Source organism: Amphiura filiformis, chromosome 1 (assembly GCF_039555335.1).
Source record: "Amphiura filiformis chromosome 1, Afil_fr2py, whole genome shotgun sequence".
NCBI lineage: Eukaryota > Metazoa > Echinodermata > Ophiuroidea > Amphilepidida > Amphiuridae > Amphiura > Amphiura filiformis.
In genome coordinates, this window is record NC_092628.1 from 101,993,469 (window position 1) to 102,011,321 (window position 17,853).

Below are 17,853 nucleotides of genomic sequence, written 5' to 3' on the forward strand. Positions count from 1 at the left end.
GACTTTTGTCATAAAACTCTCTTAAGCTTGAGCCACAAATGAAATCCCAAAGCTTCCAGACATTCTGGATGCAGACCATTATATCTGGCTGCTCTGTACTATGAACCCCCTCCAATATCCCCTCTACACTAAAATATTTACCTTGTCTAGCTTTCCTCATAAAACTCTCCTGTGCTTGAGCCAACATGATATCACTCAATGCTTCTAGGCAATCTGGATGCAGGTCGTATGTCCTGATGTTCTGTACGATCGATACTATTGTATCCTTCAAGTGATTGAAAATACCTGCAGCTTGCTATAAAGACAAAACACAAATTTTATATGTAGATAAGTGAATGAATGAAATAGTATAGATATCATATTGTAAGCTAATACACCTGGATGTGACGCTTCATTGTGACGCTTGTACTTAAGTGGAGCGGCATGCCTCTGAGCTGCAGCGGCATGACTAATGAAAACCAATGTTGTTGCCCAGCACTACCAAAAATCGTTTGCTGTTCTTATATTTCAAAGCGGCGGCGTTCCCGAGTTGACATGAATTCATCTCCAAGTGATCTGACGCTTTGGGCAAAGCAGTGGAATGATCAATATATCGGCTTGGAACCCGCTGGTCCCCGCTAGCGTTTCTGGTGCAAACTGCGCAGTAGTGCAGCAGAATTGTTGTCACAGCAGCAAAATGGCAGGCTAGTATGAAACCAGCATTACTCCTACTTTTTTTTCATCTGTGCACATACATTAATTTACCTGGAAATGTTTAGCAGCTATTTTGAGGCCATCATCATCTTCAGGGTTCTGTAGGGATCCAATCTGACTATTCATAGCTCCGATATTGAACAGAGTGCATGCTCTCTCAAAGGCAGCAGTTGGCATCGCTGAAAACAAACCATTAACATGACAGTAAGAAAATTGGCATTTTTGTGGCTGAAAAACCCTCAACCACAATATGCATTGAATAAAATTTGAAGACACAGGAAAAAAAATCACTGCTGGTAGAATTTTCATGGGTCAACAAAGTAATTACTTTTTCCGCAATGACAGGTTTTTGCTGGTGAAGATTTTTCACATATCAAATCACATGATTGGGAAGTTACTCCAAAGTAATAAGACTCACTTAACCACAGTATGGATCCTCACGAACATGTCGAGCACATAGCATGAGAATCAAGTGCTAAGAACGAGCAGTGAGACAGCATCTCTGGATAGTATACTCAAGTAGTACTAGACTCACTTAGATTCTTGAAGGTGTGGGATGTAAGTTTATAGCATGAGCTTGAGACTAGCAGCAGTCATCAACTTTTTTGTCAGGCCAGTGAGCTTCTGAGGAAAACCAGTGTGTATACAAGTCAAAGTCCTTGGATGCTCCGATTACACCAGAGAGAGCACACCCACACCCATGTGTGTTATCACTAGACAGCAATTATACACCACTTGTGAGTTTTCACTATCCAACTAGAGACACACATATTGGAGTTTCATTTACCTTACCATGCATGGATCAGTGAAGATTTCACTATCTAAATGCAGACTAAACCTACAACAGCGGTCATAGATACAGCAGCATTTTTTGGCTGATTTTGATCTAGCAACACTGTCCACAAACCATGGATGTCCTGCAGTTACACACAGATTTGGCTACTGTAAAAGTGGAAATTTTTGCATGATTAATTTTTCATGCTTTGCCAATTTTGAACTATTTCCCTTGTTTTTAAATTTGTGATTCTAAGAGTCCTTACATGATCTAAACACAAAAGGAATATATTTGTGTGTTGTTATTTTAACGGTAGCAGCTTGGAACGTGAAAAGCGCAAAAATAAATAGCGAAAATTTCCACTTTTACAATATTCCAGTTGAAATCCATTCCATACACACCATATGGAAAGACGTGACCTTAATCTCCCACATACAGAATGTTTAGATTAAATAAATGAATAAATAAATGTTGTTTGATTTAACGTGCGCTTCAGCTAGGCATGGCCTAATTATCAGCACCCTTCAACAATTATTCCGCTGCCATAAGGATATATCAGAATCATTTCCGCTTCACCAAGTCCGCAACTGATGCGCAGGTACTCTCAGCGACTTAGATTGTGATTACCCCAGCAGCTCCCCATTTTACACCTGGGTGGAGTGAAGCAATTGGGAATTAAGCTATCTTGCTCAAGGACGCAACACACTGGCCGTGGTGGGGCTCGAACCAGCAACCTTCCGATCATGAAGCTTGCGCCCTAACCATTGGGCCACCATGCTTCCCACGGATTTCAAATGGAGTCACTCATTCAGGTAATCCCATTTGAAATTAACACTCCCACTGTGGATGATTAAGGTCATGTCTTCCATAGGGGGTGTATGGATTTCAACTGGAATGGCCCATTTCTCAAGTCTTTGTTTCTACACTATCTGCATTTGATTGAAATCTTTTTAAAAGTATTAAATACTAAATAGAGCCTACATTTGAAGTAAAACTCACTTTGCTTCCTGCCACCAGTGAAAAGTCCTCCTTTGTCAAATGCATCTATCCAAGAGAAATTGACAGATATCTGGAAAAGAACATAATCAAAAGTTTATTTGCATTTGTTTACTTGAAATAGTGAAACTTGCATAACTTGGTAACATGCCAGGAGGATGCCCAGACAGTAAACATGAATGTGCATATTAATGTAATACAGGGTACATCTGAATTTTAAAAGCAATAAGGTTTTAAATGTATAAATAAATATGATCAGGATCAGGAAAGTCTACTGGTAAAAATGCAAAATCAGAACTCTACACAATTTACATGTAGAACACTAAATGTTGGTACATTGTAACGTTATACACATGAGCTCTGAGTTCATTTTACCCTCAAGGGGAGGACTGAGTCTGGGGACAACACAATACTTTTTTCAATTGTTTCAAACTTATGCATGCATCATAAAACTAAAAAATATCAATATCAGTTAGTTTAGTTTACCTGTCCTTCGCAAATAGGAAGTTTGCCATCAATGGCCTCCAGCTGGTCATAGTATCTACAGGTGAAAAGAATACATAGACATTTAAATAGAACAAATAAAAATATTATGTTGGCTGTCAAATGAATTTGATGACTAACCTTTGACATGCAGACAGTGCAAAATCTCTCCTTTAAAAAGAGTCTCAAGTACTATGGTTTAGGGACCTGACACACTGTGCACTCACTGTAGTTTAAGACATAGTTATTGTTAAAAATGTTAATTCTATCATAGATTATCAAAAATTGATAATCTATGATTCTATTACATTCTACTATTAATTGACTACAGAAAGGCAGCTTCAAGACACTACATGTACATACATAAATTTGCAATCTATGGTTGAACTTAAAAGAGTCTAGAGAAATACATGTTCCTAGAAACAAAAGAAGTTCTCTATTTCAGTATGTAAGTTACAAGTTAAGAACACCCACAGTAATTTATGTTGTGCCTCATGCATCTGACCTATCTTGTACACATACACCCACACATTCAATGTGTGGATAGAAACCCACACAAATTGATTCAAGGTGCCTATCATCTTGTGTTTTTGAATGGACACCTGTTCTCTTGGACATATATCTTGCACTGGATGTGAGCCAGTGACCAAAAAATTAATTTATACCAAACATCATCAATAATTATACAATTTTTTGTGAATTGGAAAGTTGCCAAGCATAGCATCATGAACATAGGCCTTTGTTTTATTGCAAAGTTTTGGCCTTTTTTTCCCAGACTAAATAACTTTGCTTGGAAAATGAAAATAATCGGGTGGGTCACTATTAATATTGTCATGTTTTGGCAGTTGAAAAGTCACTGGGTGGGCTCTTACTGCATTTAATAATGGAACAAACATGGTACACAATCCAATTTTCAATTTCAGAAGACCACGAAATGAGATTAGTTTAATTTCTATTAAAAAGCATGTTGTGTGTTAGACTGCGGAACTCAGTCCTCAATGATAGTCAGTCACTTATCTTTTGGTCGTTATATGACTATCATTTGAGGACCGAGTTCTTACCATACATCTTCCGAGGTGCTGTTTCAGACAATAGCTTGGGATTATTAGGGCAGAGGTTATCTTTTGAATTCTTTCATAACCACTGTGCGCATAGTCAAGCCTGTCAAGGACACTCGGCGTGAATTGAAAGACCATGTCACTCACCACAAAAGAATGTCAAAGGTCATAAACACCAATTTGGTGTACTTCCGCGCCTCGGAAAATGATGTTTAAGGTTTAGGACTAGTCGTGCATGGCCATTTGCTGAATAGAACGCAATAAAAGCATGTTAGCCTAATGGTTAGGGCGCGAGCTTCATCATCAAAAGGTTGCGGGTTTGAGCCCCACTATGGCCAGTGTGTTGCATCATTGGGCAAGATAGCTTATTTCCCAATTGCTTCATTCCACCAGTCCACCCAGGTGTAAAATTGGGAGCTCCTGAGGGTAATCACAATCGAAGTCGCTGAGAGTTCCTGCGCATCAGTTGCAGACAGCGGAATACTTGAAGTGTGCTGATAACTAGGTCATGCTTAGATGAAGCGCATGTGAAATCACCGACATTATTTTTTAGTTTATTTTAATGTTAATATTTTATCATTTAGTTACATTTTAGGTATACATGAAGTAAGTTTTTACTTTTTACTTGCAAGCACTGTTATTTTAACAAACAATTTTTGTTTATTAGGCAAGAAAGCCCTATCTGCTCTGCCAAATATGTATATTTTTAGATTGTTAATAGGGTTCAAAACCTCAATTCCGTGACCATTCTTTGGCTAGTAAGGTTTGACGATTGATTTGACTTCTATGGACCTTTTAGAAAAACATTAGCCCCCAGTCCCACAAAAAATCCTGCATTTTTGCTAGACCAGAGCACCTATAATCATGTAAAAAGACACTCATAGCTCGACCAATAAATATGAGCTCAATCGATCCAATTTTATATCAAAGCTGTATATTATAAATGTATGCTCTTTTGACAAGTCCCCCTTTTTAAACATGGGGGAGATGTGGGCTGTGAGCCAATCAGAGGGTAAAACCAGAGATTTTCTAAATATGAGTCAACGCAGTTACAAACAGGTGTGAGTTCTGATTCTGAAACAAAGGTCACAATGTACTTGCTTGAGGAGTCTAGCCACAAATTTGCTCATCAATAGCTTTACATTCGAGGCTAGAGACCATTGCATTAGAAATCTAGTCGGATTCGCTGAAGCATGACACTGTGTAAAGCAATGGAAGTTCAGAAGTAAACATCGCCGAACAAGATGGGCGATTGCATCAAAAATGTTGCTAAAATTGCACTCTGTTCAAAATAGGCAACTTTTACTCATAAGATACAGTTGACTCATCGAAATAACCTTCATCTGAATTTCTGAATAACATCCATTGCAAAAAATGTCAACACCGTCCGACCAAAAAACCATAGCAACATACTTAGCATCGAATGTAACTATCGTGCGCAAATTTGAAACTTGAGTTCTTGAGTAACAAGGTACTACTGGTGATCAATGTGCGAGTGCGACAATGTCTGAGATTGTGCACTGTGTACTTTGCGTTTGCAAAAAAGGCTTAATCAGCAGGAAGGAAGGAAACTGAAAATAAAAAATGTTTATTTCTGAATTTCCATTAGTTTAGTTTAATTTACATTGTTATACATAAGGCCCTTCACAATTGATTCTTAGTTTCCTGTTTCATGCTTGAAAACAAGGGATGAGGCAACTTTTAATTATTAATTATTAATTATCTATTATTTTCTTTATTTTAAAGCAAGTGGTCGCAGCCTACATCAACCCGTTTTGACTAAGAACATGCATTTAATTATTTTACAACTATGTTTGATTTTAAACATAAGTAATGGTACAGTTATGTTTTTTGTTTATCCATCATTAGGCCATGGGAATTAAAGTAGTAGATTTGCGTCCACCGCCCGCATGCTCCAAAACCAACCGCATATTTTTTCATTATTTTCAAAAAATTTCATTATTTACCAGAAACAAGAACAAATGGCTTTCAAACATAAAATCAGCAAGTTTGAAGTTGGTAAAACAGTCGTAAAAAACGTGAAAATGAGTCTGCAATGATGCTGTTCACCCGTGTTGGTTGTTCACCGCGACCGCGAGTCCCGGGCGTGTAGTTCAGTACAACAAGCATGACAGGCCAGGCAACACCGGTAGCTAGCAGCCATCTTGAAGAAAAAAAACCCACATGAATATGCTAATGCCTGACCCCTGTTAAGGTCACAATTTCATTCATAAAAACATGCCTGGTCAATCCCAACCACTCCGAGCTACCGATTAAGACCATGTGAATGTGACGTAATTGGGTTCATGAATATTTAATGAGCAGCGCGATACTGCCTCAAACGGTAAAAAAGATGACGGGGATCACCAAAATTCCGATGCTATGCGCTTTGCATGCTTTGTGGTGCCTGGCGTGCTAACCGGCTCCTTTACTTCTAACTTTGTACAGCGTGAATGGATGTAGTTCGTTTGTGCCTAATAGAATAGAAATAATGAATAATGAAAAAAAGCTGTGTGGGATTTCAAAAAGTTCTGGACGCAAATCTACTATTTGAATTCCCATGGCCTTATAGTTGATATGATCAAAGTCATAAAATATCAAATTCTCTACTTTGGACGCGGGCGGGAAACAGGAAACTAAGAATTAATTGTAAAGGGCCTAATCATGTGATCATGATTGGCAGTAACTACATGATCAATTCATTCTGATCATATAGACATGGCAATGGCATGCCATGATCGCATGATCATCATCATGTAGGTATGCCAGGCAAACCTTAATTAACACATTTGTTAATCAACCAAATTTGCATAGAACACAATACATATTATATTTTACATAAAAATTTAAAAGAACAGCTCTTGTAGATCAAGGAAACCTACATAAATATGTTTTCTATACTTCACTTGACCATATGATTTTTTATGGTGATGAGACAATCGCACATAGAATTTTAGAGGGATTTTGATAGCAGTTCCATTTAAAAAAAGCTGGTATCATAATGAGAATAAGATCTAGAAACACCCCCGAAATGCCATTTTGGGGAATTTTGCCAACAGAATCTTTTTGATGAAAGTCAATCGTTGACAAGATGTAACTTTGCTACGGAAAGTGCTATGACAAAAAGGTTTTCAGTTTTGTCTTTCTTTACTCTTGGGCTTTAATTTGATATATAAAATGATGCAGTTTGATGGCAAATTTGAATTCACCTGGCATGGAATCAATTGGTGATTGCTTGCGATGCAATTTGACATGACTCATGTACCGTACGGCGTACCTGACAGCACTATCCTCATAAAGTCATATCCATCATCGTCAGTTATCAGTTACCTGCTTTGAAGGTAGTTTATCAAGATATTTCGTGAAATTTAATATAAATTAAAAACTATAAATGTATTCATGAAATGTATTGTAATTTAGATTTTTTTTTAATTTTCAGTAAGCTTACCTTGTCAAAGTATCCAAAGAGTTGGCATGTTTGTCCAGTTTTCGGCAAACTGCGCTGGTCCTTAGCTTCGTAAGTTCACCGAGTTGCTGAGCATAATCATCTCTTTCTCCTTCTGAGCTGTATGTATTTTGAATAAAGTTCTTTAAGGGTCGAACAAGGTCTACTTCAGGACTGAATTTTGACGGAACAGAAAGAAACGCAGCCATGTTGATGGGAATTTCTCTGTAAATTTTTAGTGTTGGGCGATGCGAATACGTAACGGAAAATAATGAGTCGCCCTTTTTACACATCAGTTTTCCCGTCAAAATTAATTTGATGGGTCCCATGGGTCGATTATTAACTTGATAACTTCATCACTTCAACCAGGACCGTTGTCTCCAGTGGCGGCGCTATGGGATGGGTGGGAGGGGACACCAAATATTTGTCTTGCCCCCCCCCCCCCAGTTTGCCCCCCATCCCTACTTTTGAGACCAAAAAAAACCCCAAATTTATACATAAATTTCCACTTTTTTGCAGCAATTTTTGATATAAAATTGGATGGTTTGAACCCAATATACAAATTTATTGGTCGAGCTATGAGTTTTAAAACATTGGACGAGGCGAAGTCGAGTCCAATATTTTAAACTCATAGCAAGACCAATAAATTTTGTATTGGGTGAAAAAACCATCCAATTTTATCATTATTATGTTTTCAGAATCTTTTCTTGGTCACAACATGACTTTTGGTAAAAAATGTGATTTTGGGTAAAGAATGTGCTTTTTAAAAATGAGATTTTTGGTCAGAAATGAGATTTGTGGTCAAAATGTGATTTTTGGTCAAAAACACGATTTTTGGTCCAAAATGTTATTTTTGGTCCAAAATATGATTTTTGATCAAAAATGTGATTTTTGGTCAAAAATGTGATTTTGGTCAAAAATGTGATTTTGGTCAAAAATGTGATTTTGGTCAAAAATGTGATTTTGGTCAAAAATGAGCAAGTGAAAAATGAGTTTTGGTCAAAAAATTGTAGAAAACTAAATTTTTTGGGGAAAAAGTGAGCCTATCCAACACAGTCCAAGTTTTGAGTCCAAGTGTTGATTATATTGGACTCTTCAACTCTGTACAAAGTATAGGAAGGAAGTTTCTGAGAACATAATAATGATATAAAATTGGTCGATTTTCCCTCCCCTGAAATTCACTTCCCCATGCCCCCCCAAAAAAATTCCTGCTGCCGCCACTGGTTGTCTCTCGCTAAACACTGCAATTAAAGCCATAATAATCTAATATTTTTGTTAAACATCCCGACCCGGGTTCCGACCTCCCAATATTATTCAGAACAATTATTATAGCAAGTCATAAAATTTAGGTCAAGTCATTTGGCCTATTTTTTAGCTAAAAAATTCGAGCCGTCACTGACTGTACAGATTCAACGGGAATCTATACTGAATTGCTCTAGAAGGCAATTTAATCCTGATCCTTTACGAGTAATATTAAATAGTCACACATTAATATTTGGAAATAAAGGCCAAAATTTAAAGACATTTACAAAAATAATATCCATCTATCCTTTTCTATCAATATTTCATTATTATTAAAATTTCACCCCCCCCCCCCCAAAAAAAAGAGAGCAGGCCTGTAGAAAAAAACCCCACAAACGTGAGTCTTACTACTTTAATCAACATTCTTGGTGTTTTTTTTTTTTTTTTTTTATTTTGGATTTCTTTTTGAAATAAAATTGGAAAGATCTAGGTAAAAAAATGAGAGAGTGTTATTTAACTCCCTCTCCAGATTTATAACAATAAGTAATTTTTTAAATAGGTTGACTGGACAGGTTTAACCTGATATGGCGCTCTCCTGGTACCTGAGGTTTTAGGTGGTACCTGCGGTAAAGTTTAATATACCGCCCGTCCTTATTTTGTTGAACCACTACCGGTACGTACGTACAGTACCAGAAATAACCAATGACGTCATACTGCTCACGAGGGTGTGAGTGTGGTACTGAATGATGATTCTGAATCACGGAACGTGCTGAAAAAGTCATGGAATCAAAAGTGCTCACCCAGTAGCACCTTTCCTTGAGTCGCCCACACCCACTCGGACCCTACCAGAGTTTTGACTTGGTTTGATATTCGAAACACTTTAAAAGAAAAAAAGGCCGAACATCTTAAATTAGGTTCTATAAAGAACCTGCAAAAGTTCAGATTTAATTTTAATAGGGACTCATCGCAAAAAGTTTTAGCCTTTTGGTCTTAAAAATCATTTTCTTGAACTTTTTTTTCTGTTCTCACTAGCTTTTAAGCCTTTTATACTGAGAACCAAGTTAAGGGTTCTTTATTGTAGGTTATTCAAGCTTAACGTTAAAGAAGTTCTTGCCTAAACAACCTTTTTTTTTTGTTTCACTCAAGCCAAAAACGGTTCTTTAAAAAAAAGTTCTTTATTGAACCAGTTACGAAACCCTTTTAATAAAGGGGCCTCAGGTTTCTAGATTAGAAAAAAAATAGCCAAGAAAATGGTTTTGTAGAATCAAAAATGGTTCAAACTGCTTTTCACTTTTCTTAACTTCTTTCATCTTTAAGGTCCTTTATAGAACTGTTTATATAGGTTCTTCGTATAACCTTATGGTGCTATATGTTTCTAAGAGTAGGCCTATATAATCATGATAGCAGTTTTAGTAGCTTTTAGTGGTAGCCAGTGCAGTGTCATTGAAACCGGGATCAAAGCTCAAAAAGCTCAAAGCTTGACTGATGATTTTGCCCTTAGACTGCCCGCCCGAGACAAACAAACAAACAAACAAACAAACAAAGCACGTATGTGCGTACAGTACCAGAATGATAAAAAAAAACCACTTCCCCCGGCCTGGCAAGAAATCTTGATTACCCACGCCAAATTTGTGTTCCCAATATGCAAACTTAAATATGCGTATAGTGTTTTATAAGCCTTTTTAGAACATGCTATTTTTTGAAAAATCTAAAAATGTCAAATCCCAGAAATTAAAATTAATTTTTCCTTTCTTTTCTTCCTTTCTCTAGTCTTCTCGCTTTTCTTCCTCATGATTGAAATTATTTGAAGTTCTCAGTAATTTTCTTGTTTTTTTTTCTTGATCGCGATCTACCTCCTTGCAAAGCTCGCAAGAGGAAGATTCAGGAGGAAACCAGCAAGTACAAAGTACCTGTTAGCCCTTATCACTATAAAATCACCATCATGCATCATTTATATTTTCTAATTTGTTAATAAATCCTAGACAGTAACAAATAACACTATGGATGTCGAAAGATAAAAAAAAAAGTACCTGTTGCCCGTATTGCGTAATACAGAGAGGAACTTTGCTGTGTACAATCAATCATCGATGACCTGACCTTTTGAAGTTTATTTTAGGTAAAAATTATATAAGTAGAAGTTGAATAAGAGAAGTTTAAAACATCAAAGATTTGCACAATTCCCAACTTGGGTGCAATAGATATTAAAATAATAAAACTCAGAAACTGTTATTATTTTCTCTACAAAGTAAAGCGTAGATATTAATATTTTTCTGTTTAGGAAAATTTTAAGACATCGATATAGAAACGCAAAATAGGGTGGTGTTGTTGTTTAGCTCTGCACACACACCACCTCAATGCCTTCGGCAAAATATTTCCCTAAGTTCAGGTGTGCCATTTGCGCATGCGCGAAAGTAGTTTGATTGACAGATTTCACCTCTGACCTCGATCAGCTGTTTTTGCGACAGTCATAACACTGACAGAAGTATCCAGTTGCGAAAATCGAATTATTTGCCTCATTTTAGCGACGTGCTTGGACTAGTTTGCAATAGTAATATTAGTATTCAATTCACTGAATATTTAGAGAAGCAAATGACATGATGGATAAGGACAGTTTAAGGCCACGGACATCGAATATACCACGTTCACGTAGCGTTTTCGTTGTCCCACTGGCCTACTACACGTAGATTGCCTGGCGATCGGAGTGTAATATCGTCAGAGCACCTCGGACTACACGAAAACATGACGAGATTTGTCCCATTCACCACTGCATCACACAGATCTGTTGTTCATGCACTGTCATGACTGTACATTCATGATCATTGCAATACAGTGTATGTCGTGTATGTGTATACCGTTCTCCTGGCTGAGTATGTTGGGTGTGTTGTTTGTACCTCGACTCTGCAAGGTGAGTTTCTTTTTATAACTCATTAATTTTTTAATGCACAAGTAAAACTAAAGCGACACAACATTAATTTTAACTGGCAGTGAGGATTCGCTATAGTATAGACGAATCCAACGAGCCAAGTCATGGTCAGGATTTGGTCGGCCATTAGGCCAAGTAAAATAAAAAACATGTTTCACGTCCGGGTTTTGAAAAAAAAGGAGGAAGAGGGTCTTTTTATTTTCTATTTTTATCACAAAATTGGTGTAAATAGCCATACTTAGAGCTCAGTGTTTTAGCGTATACAATAATGCCTGGAAAAAGGAGGAGAGTTACACCCCCTCAAATGATCACAAAACCTTCCTAACGTGTTTCTTGTATCTTAACAAGGCTATAGAAAGCATCCTAACTTCCTAGACATATATTTTGAAAAGTTATAACCGAAAAAAAAAAAAATAAAAATATATTTGAAGAAACCTCAAAAAAGGAAGCGGGAGGGGACGTGAAACATGTTTATTTTTTTTATTTGGCCTTATTAGGGTCCCTGCATGCACCAAACAGGTGTTGTGAGTGCCCAATTGGGTGGATTAAACCCGCTTAAAATTTGATGTGAGATTCTTTTGTGTTGTAAACTGTCATCATTCTTTTGTCTGCGTGTAACACGGGTGGTAGAATGCAGTTTAAAATATCCTTCAAGGGCGCATCATTTCACATTTTAGGTGAGATAGTTTGGTCCCCGTCGCGGCTATGGCCGCCATTAAGGTGCAGGAATGCGTGAAATTTGATTCGTCTATAGGAAAATATGATTTTGACTTCATCTTCAGTCTCAATCCCAACCCACAGCAAGTGAGCAAACATAACGTCTTGATTTTTGCAGAGTATGTAGGCCTACTATATGTTTACAAAGCAATCGTGTAAAAACAGAATTTTGAAAAATATTCAGGGCTTTCCCTTAGCAAATGTTACAATGGCTTTAATTACAATGTCATACTGTATTGTCTTTCCAGAAACTGGCACACGAAAGGTCCATTCAGCAAGGCATATCTTCCAAAAATCTGAACTATAAACACACGCTGAAGCAAAGCACCTGCAACCGAACAGCACAGCTTTCCTTATTGAGGAGGATGTAAGTAATTTCATTTACAAAGTTGTAGCCAAGGGGTGCAGCACACCACACAAAATGCCAATACCTTTTTTTTTGTCATTATATTTTTTATTGGAAAAAGCAAACATAAGAATAATATAATCACAGAGAATCACAATTACAGCTGCAAATGTGTGTATACATACATGGCATAGTGTACTACATAATGCACAAATAATGAATAATGAGATACAATTAGTATATCATACAGAGTCAACATACATGTACATGTGACATAATGGCAAACCAATATTACAGTGCTGATGCACCTTGTACATCAAATGTCAAAGCACCACTTTTTAAAGTGATTACTTAATTTACCCTTTTTATAAGCAATATCATATTCCATTTTTCTTTTCATCAAAATGAAGTTTTTCAAAGCAGTAAAGTTTGGATTCACTTCCTGAAATCTACATCTGTAAATGTAGTATTTACTGCATAATATTAAAAAGGAAAGTAAATTATCATTGGCAATACCAAACATAAGGTCAAAACTATTAAACTGAATATTCAGGTGAAGTTTGTCATTTAACATGTTAAATAACTCATTCCAGATACATTTAACTTTATCACATTCACAAAAAACATGAACCACAGTTTCGGGAAATTTGTCACAAAAGAAACAAAGAGGAGAATCTTTTCTTCCAATTTTGTGGAGAAAGCTGTTGAAAGCAATTGCCTTATGGAATAGTTTAAAATAAAATGATCTTAATTGAGTCTCAATGGTACATTTGAAATTCGGATATGAATTTCTTCCCACCCTACATTCCCTTATCACAAAAATCTTCAAAGATATCTTCCCAGAATTTTTGAATTCTTTCAGGGGAAGCTTGTTTAACATTATACTGTAGGTGTAGCGAGGGACCCTGGGGACCAGGATAAGATTATTAGAGAAAATGTCGAAAGTGTCAAAATCCTGGTCCTCAAAATCATCCAGCATCCCACAATAATGAACAATGCTATCCATCAACACATTATATTTTCTCCTATCTCTGTAAGAGATATCAAATTCAATTATTAAGTCGTCAAAAGATTTTAAGACTGGTGTGGGAAGATTATCATAAAGAACATCAGATAGAGTACAAATCCCTTTAGTATACCAAGAATCGTAATAAAAATACTGTTTTGATTTGGATCTAATACTTCTATTGAACCAAATACAAGTGCTATTCTGACTCCTCATTTCTCGGATCTCATAACCAAGGTCTTCAGTGGCTTTATCTCTAAAAGAATACCACGATCTTATTGAATCAGCCAGCTGCACATTCTTCAGACGCGAATGAATACTTTCAGGTGCATGAGATTTCCACAGAATTTTAACATCAGAATGAAATTTTTGAAGAAAAGAAATCTCAAGAGATTTCCACATGCACTCATAGTTGTCATCAAGTAAATATTTTACCCAAATCAATTTTTGAGCCTCCATAAAACACTTTACATTAACCATACGTAAACAACCCAAAGAATAATCAAGACATACAAAATCCCTCTTCACTCTCTCATTTCCCCCATTCCAGATGAAATTAAAAAATAATTTATTTAAATTTTTGAAAAAAGTTTCTGGAATTTTTATACAGAGCACAGAAAAAAGATACAACAACTGTGGAAGCAAAAGAGATTTTATGACACAAATTTTACCAATGAGTGACAAACTTCTAGCTTTCCAACAATTTAAGGTTTGTTCAATTTGCTTCAGTTTCACCTTATAATTTAAGTCAAACAACAAACTCAGATTGAGGGAAAAATTAATACCAAGGTAACTGAATTTGTCTTGAACCCAGCAAAGCCCCTTATCTTGAAATGGAAACTCTTGGTTGCCTTTTTTTAGAGCCTATCCAAATTGATTTGGATTTAGACATGTTTACCTTACAACCAGAGCATTTACCAAAAGTGTTGAGGATATCAAACAGACTTTGAAATGATTCCTTTGAACCATCAATGTAACATGTAGTGTCATCAGCAAGCATGGACACTTTCAATTCTTTCCTTTTAACCAAAATACCTTTAATATTGGAATTAATCCTAATTGCACTCCCAAGCGTCTCCATGACACACAGGAAAAGGTATGGGGAGATTGGGCAACCTTGAAATATGCCCCGTTCCATATTGACTGATTTTGTAAGGAAACCGTTGTTAAAAACAAAAGATTTCCTGCCTGAGTAAAAAGTTTTAACCCATTTGATAAAATTTTCGCCAAAATTAAGATGATCCAACACTTTAAAGAGGAACTCATGACTGACCGAATCAAATGCTTTTTGGATATCTAATAAAATAACAGCAGCAGGGATATCATTCGCCTCAGTAAAATCAATTACATCTAAAAGTAGCCTAATGTTATTACCAATGCTTCTGCCTTTTAAAAAGCCAGACTGGTCTGAATGGATCAAATTACCAATACATTTCTTTAAACGGTTAGCCATAGTCTTGGCAATAATTTTGTAATCAGTAGTAAGAAGTGAGATTGGTCTATAATTTTGAATTTCCAATAGATCCTTATCTTTCTTTGGCAATAAAGTGATAATTCCATTTCTTTGGGACAAACTAAGAAGGCCACTTTCAAAAGAAAAATTAAAAGAGTCAAGAAGCATATCACTAATGTCGTTCCAAAAAATGATGTAAAATTCGACGGGTAAGCCATCATACCCTGGAGATTTGTTGTGATTCATAGAAGAAATAGTCTGAAAAAAAATGCCAATACCTTATTCCTATGTGTTCCTATATTTAATTCTCAGGCACGACAGGTATATATGAAATGAAAGTGCCCCTCTGACAAAAAATAAAAGAGAAAATCAGAAGGGCAAAAGAAAAGAAAAGGGACAAGGAACCCTTTTCTACCGAAATTAACCTGATCATGACCGAAAATAGTGTAAAATACTGAAATTTTTTTGCGTACTACGTCCCAATAAAGCCTTTTTAGAAGCTCAAAGACATACAACCTCTCTATGTATAATTGTATGATGCAACTTTTTTTGCAATGCAGTTTTTTTGTGTACCACCTAAGTTTTATTTTGCCCTCCTTACTAAAAAAGATGGCTATGCCCATGAAACTATATTTGCACGACTAGTAGACTTAGTAAATTACAGATTAGTGCTTTAAATCTGTCTCCGCTCTCACAGTTCATAAAAAAATTAAAATTGCAAAATGATTGCAAGTGACTACTTTTGACTTTATGACCTTTGACCTCACACCTATTGAAATAGCATATCATGACTCTGCTACAATAATTTATCATTTTGGAAGGAAAATCTAAAAATTTAAAAAGATAGTACATTAAGGCTTTAGGGGAGTACTACACCCCTGGCCAATTTTGTGCTTATTTTTTGCATTTTTCATAAAAATTATAGCACATTGGTGACAAGTAAGATATGTATAGGGGAAAGGACTCCCAACTACTGTACTGAAAATTCAGCAACTCAAAGCAAGTAGTTATTGATTTTTGATCAAATATTGGTTTTCCCTCATTTTTGACTGTAACTCCACAACTGTTGTCTGTGCTGATATAAAATTTCCAGTGCAGTAGTTGTAGTCCTTGCCCCTATAATATACATATCTTACTTGTCCCCAATGCCCTATAATTGTTGAGAAAAATGCACAAATAGGCACAAAATTGGGCAGGGTGTAGTACCCTATAAGGCACACAAACAGCCTAGATACCATAATCCTGATAATAATGTGTAATAATTAATCATTGGCTCTTATTTTATTTTATTCCAATTTCCAGGTGCAGCAGTACTACTGAGGATACTGGTTTCGTGAAAGACAAAGAGGATGATGGTTTGAAGTCAACAGCTGGCATCTGTTATCTGTCGCATCACTCGCTAGCCGTACTATAGGGCTTTTTAAACACACTATATCCGAGAACTGCTAAAACCCACTAACCGCTCCACCCAAAAGGGGGAATTAGCAGTCTGGGTTTAGCAGTTCTCTGGATATAGCCAGGTTTTACGATATAGCAGGTTTTGGACCACCACAGTCAAAAGGCCGTAGTAGGGCTATCACTCGCATGCATTGAAAACTTTCCCAACATTATGTCAACAATTACATTTTTTGAAGAAAATCTTTTCTGGAGGGTGAACATTTGATGAGAACTTAAATACTTGCATAGTAATTTATGTGGTGCATAAACTAACTAGTAAATGTTTGCTCCAATTATTAAAATAATAAGGACCTCAACAAATGACTTTGACATCATGTGATGTAATCGTAATGCATAGTTCCTTACAGGCTGTAAAAGTTGCATGGAATTATTGGAAATGTTCTAGGCACTTTTCTTTGGTTTGCCTCAAATTCAGCAGTGGGGAAAGGCGTCAATGTCTTTTCATGGCTGCGCCACACGAACCACCCTTTTTTGCTACACAATTAACTATATGCACACGATTCAATACGGCGCCCACTAAAATATGCACCTACGTCTAATCTACGTCACTACTGAACTTGAGGGGAACCAATGTATAGCCAAGGTACCCTAGTCCAAAAATACGGATCGCTAGTCCGAAAAAATAGGAAATGGTTCACAAGTCCAAAAATAAATAAGGTTTACAAGACCTTAGCAATGGAAAATCTGCAGCCATTAGGACTAGCGACCATTTTTTTCTTGGACTAGTGACATTTATGACTAGCGCACCTTAGCATTAGCGGATGCAGGATAGAGTAATTGTAGACCAAATTGTTTAGTAGCTGCTACTGGTTTACCTTCATCCCGTAAATATGATGAGTATCCAGTCCACTAATCAAGGGTTTAGGACCAGAAGGCCTAACTGCAATAGCTGCCCCATAGACATTTTGATAATTTATCTAAAATATGAAACTTGGCAGCTATTGCAGATAATGCCTCGTTAATGTCTGTTATTTATTAAATAAATAAAAGAAGACCCTACATGTAAACCCTTAACATAAAACTAAAATAAAAGAAGGTCCTACATGTAAACCCTTGACTTATAAATGCTTTTAAAGGAGTGTAAGTGTTCATAGTTTATTATTGGCAGACACTGTTTCTTTCATGAAAGCTGTGACTGTGCATCAATGCATTCACACCCAAAGCCTTCAGGAAAGACTAGCCGATGTCAGTCAATGCTACAATGTAGTCTTTTGTGAAGGCACCATATTAACACACAAGCTGGACTCGAATTTCAGTC

At 36.4% G+C, this 17,853-nt stretch overlaps 1 protein-coding gene and 1 long non-coding RNA gene across 3 annotated transcripts in view; one reads left to right on the forward strand and one right to left on the reverse strand.

Moving 5' to 3' along the window:
- Positions 1-7,669, reverse strand: part of LOC140160774 (programmed cell death 6-interacting protein-like) — a 56,311-nt gene extending 48,642 nt beyond the window's left edge. For both annotated transcript variants that reach the window (XM_072184083.1, XM_072184075.1), the window contains exons 1-5: positions 7,454-7,669; positions 2,951-3,005; positions 2,468-2,537; positions 745-872; positions 142-295 (exon numbers count right to left, since the gene is read on the reverse strand). In XM_072184083.1, coding sequence (XP_072040184.1) covers positions 142-295; positions 745-872; positions 2,468-2,537; positions 2,951-3,005; positions 7,454-7,659 — 613 coding nt within the window. In that variant the 5' untranslated portion in view covers positions 7,660-7,669. The remainder of the gene's footprint in view (positions 1-141; positions 296-744; positions 873-2,467; positions 2,538-2,950; positions 3,006-7,453) is intronic.
- A 3,373-nt stretch (positions 7,670-11,042) lies between these two features.
- Positions 11,043-17,427, forward strand: LOC140160806 (uncharacterized). Its single transcript, XR_011860020.1, has 3 exons — positions 11,043-11,597; positions 12,581-12,699; positions 16,440-17,427. It is a non-coding gene; the product is annotated as an uncharacterized lncRNA (long non-coding RNA).
- The last annotated feature ends 426 nt before the right edge of the window (positions 17,428-17,853 follow it).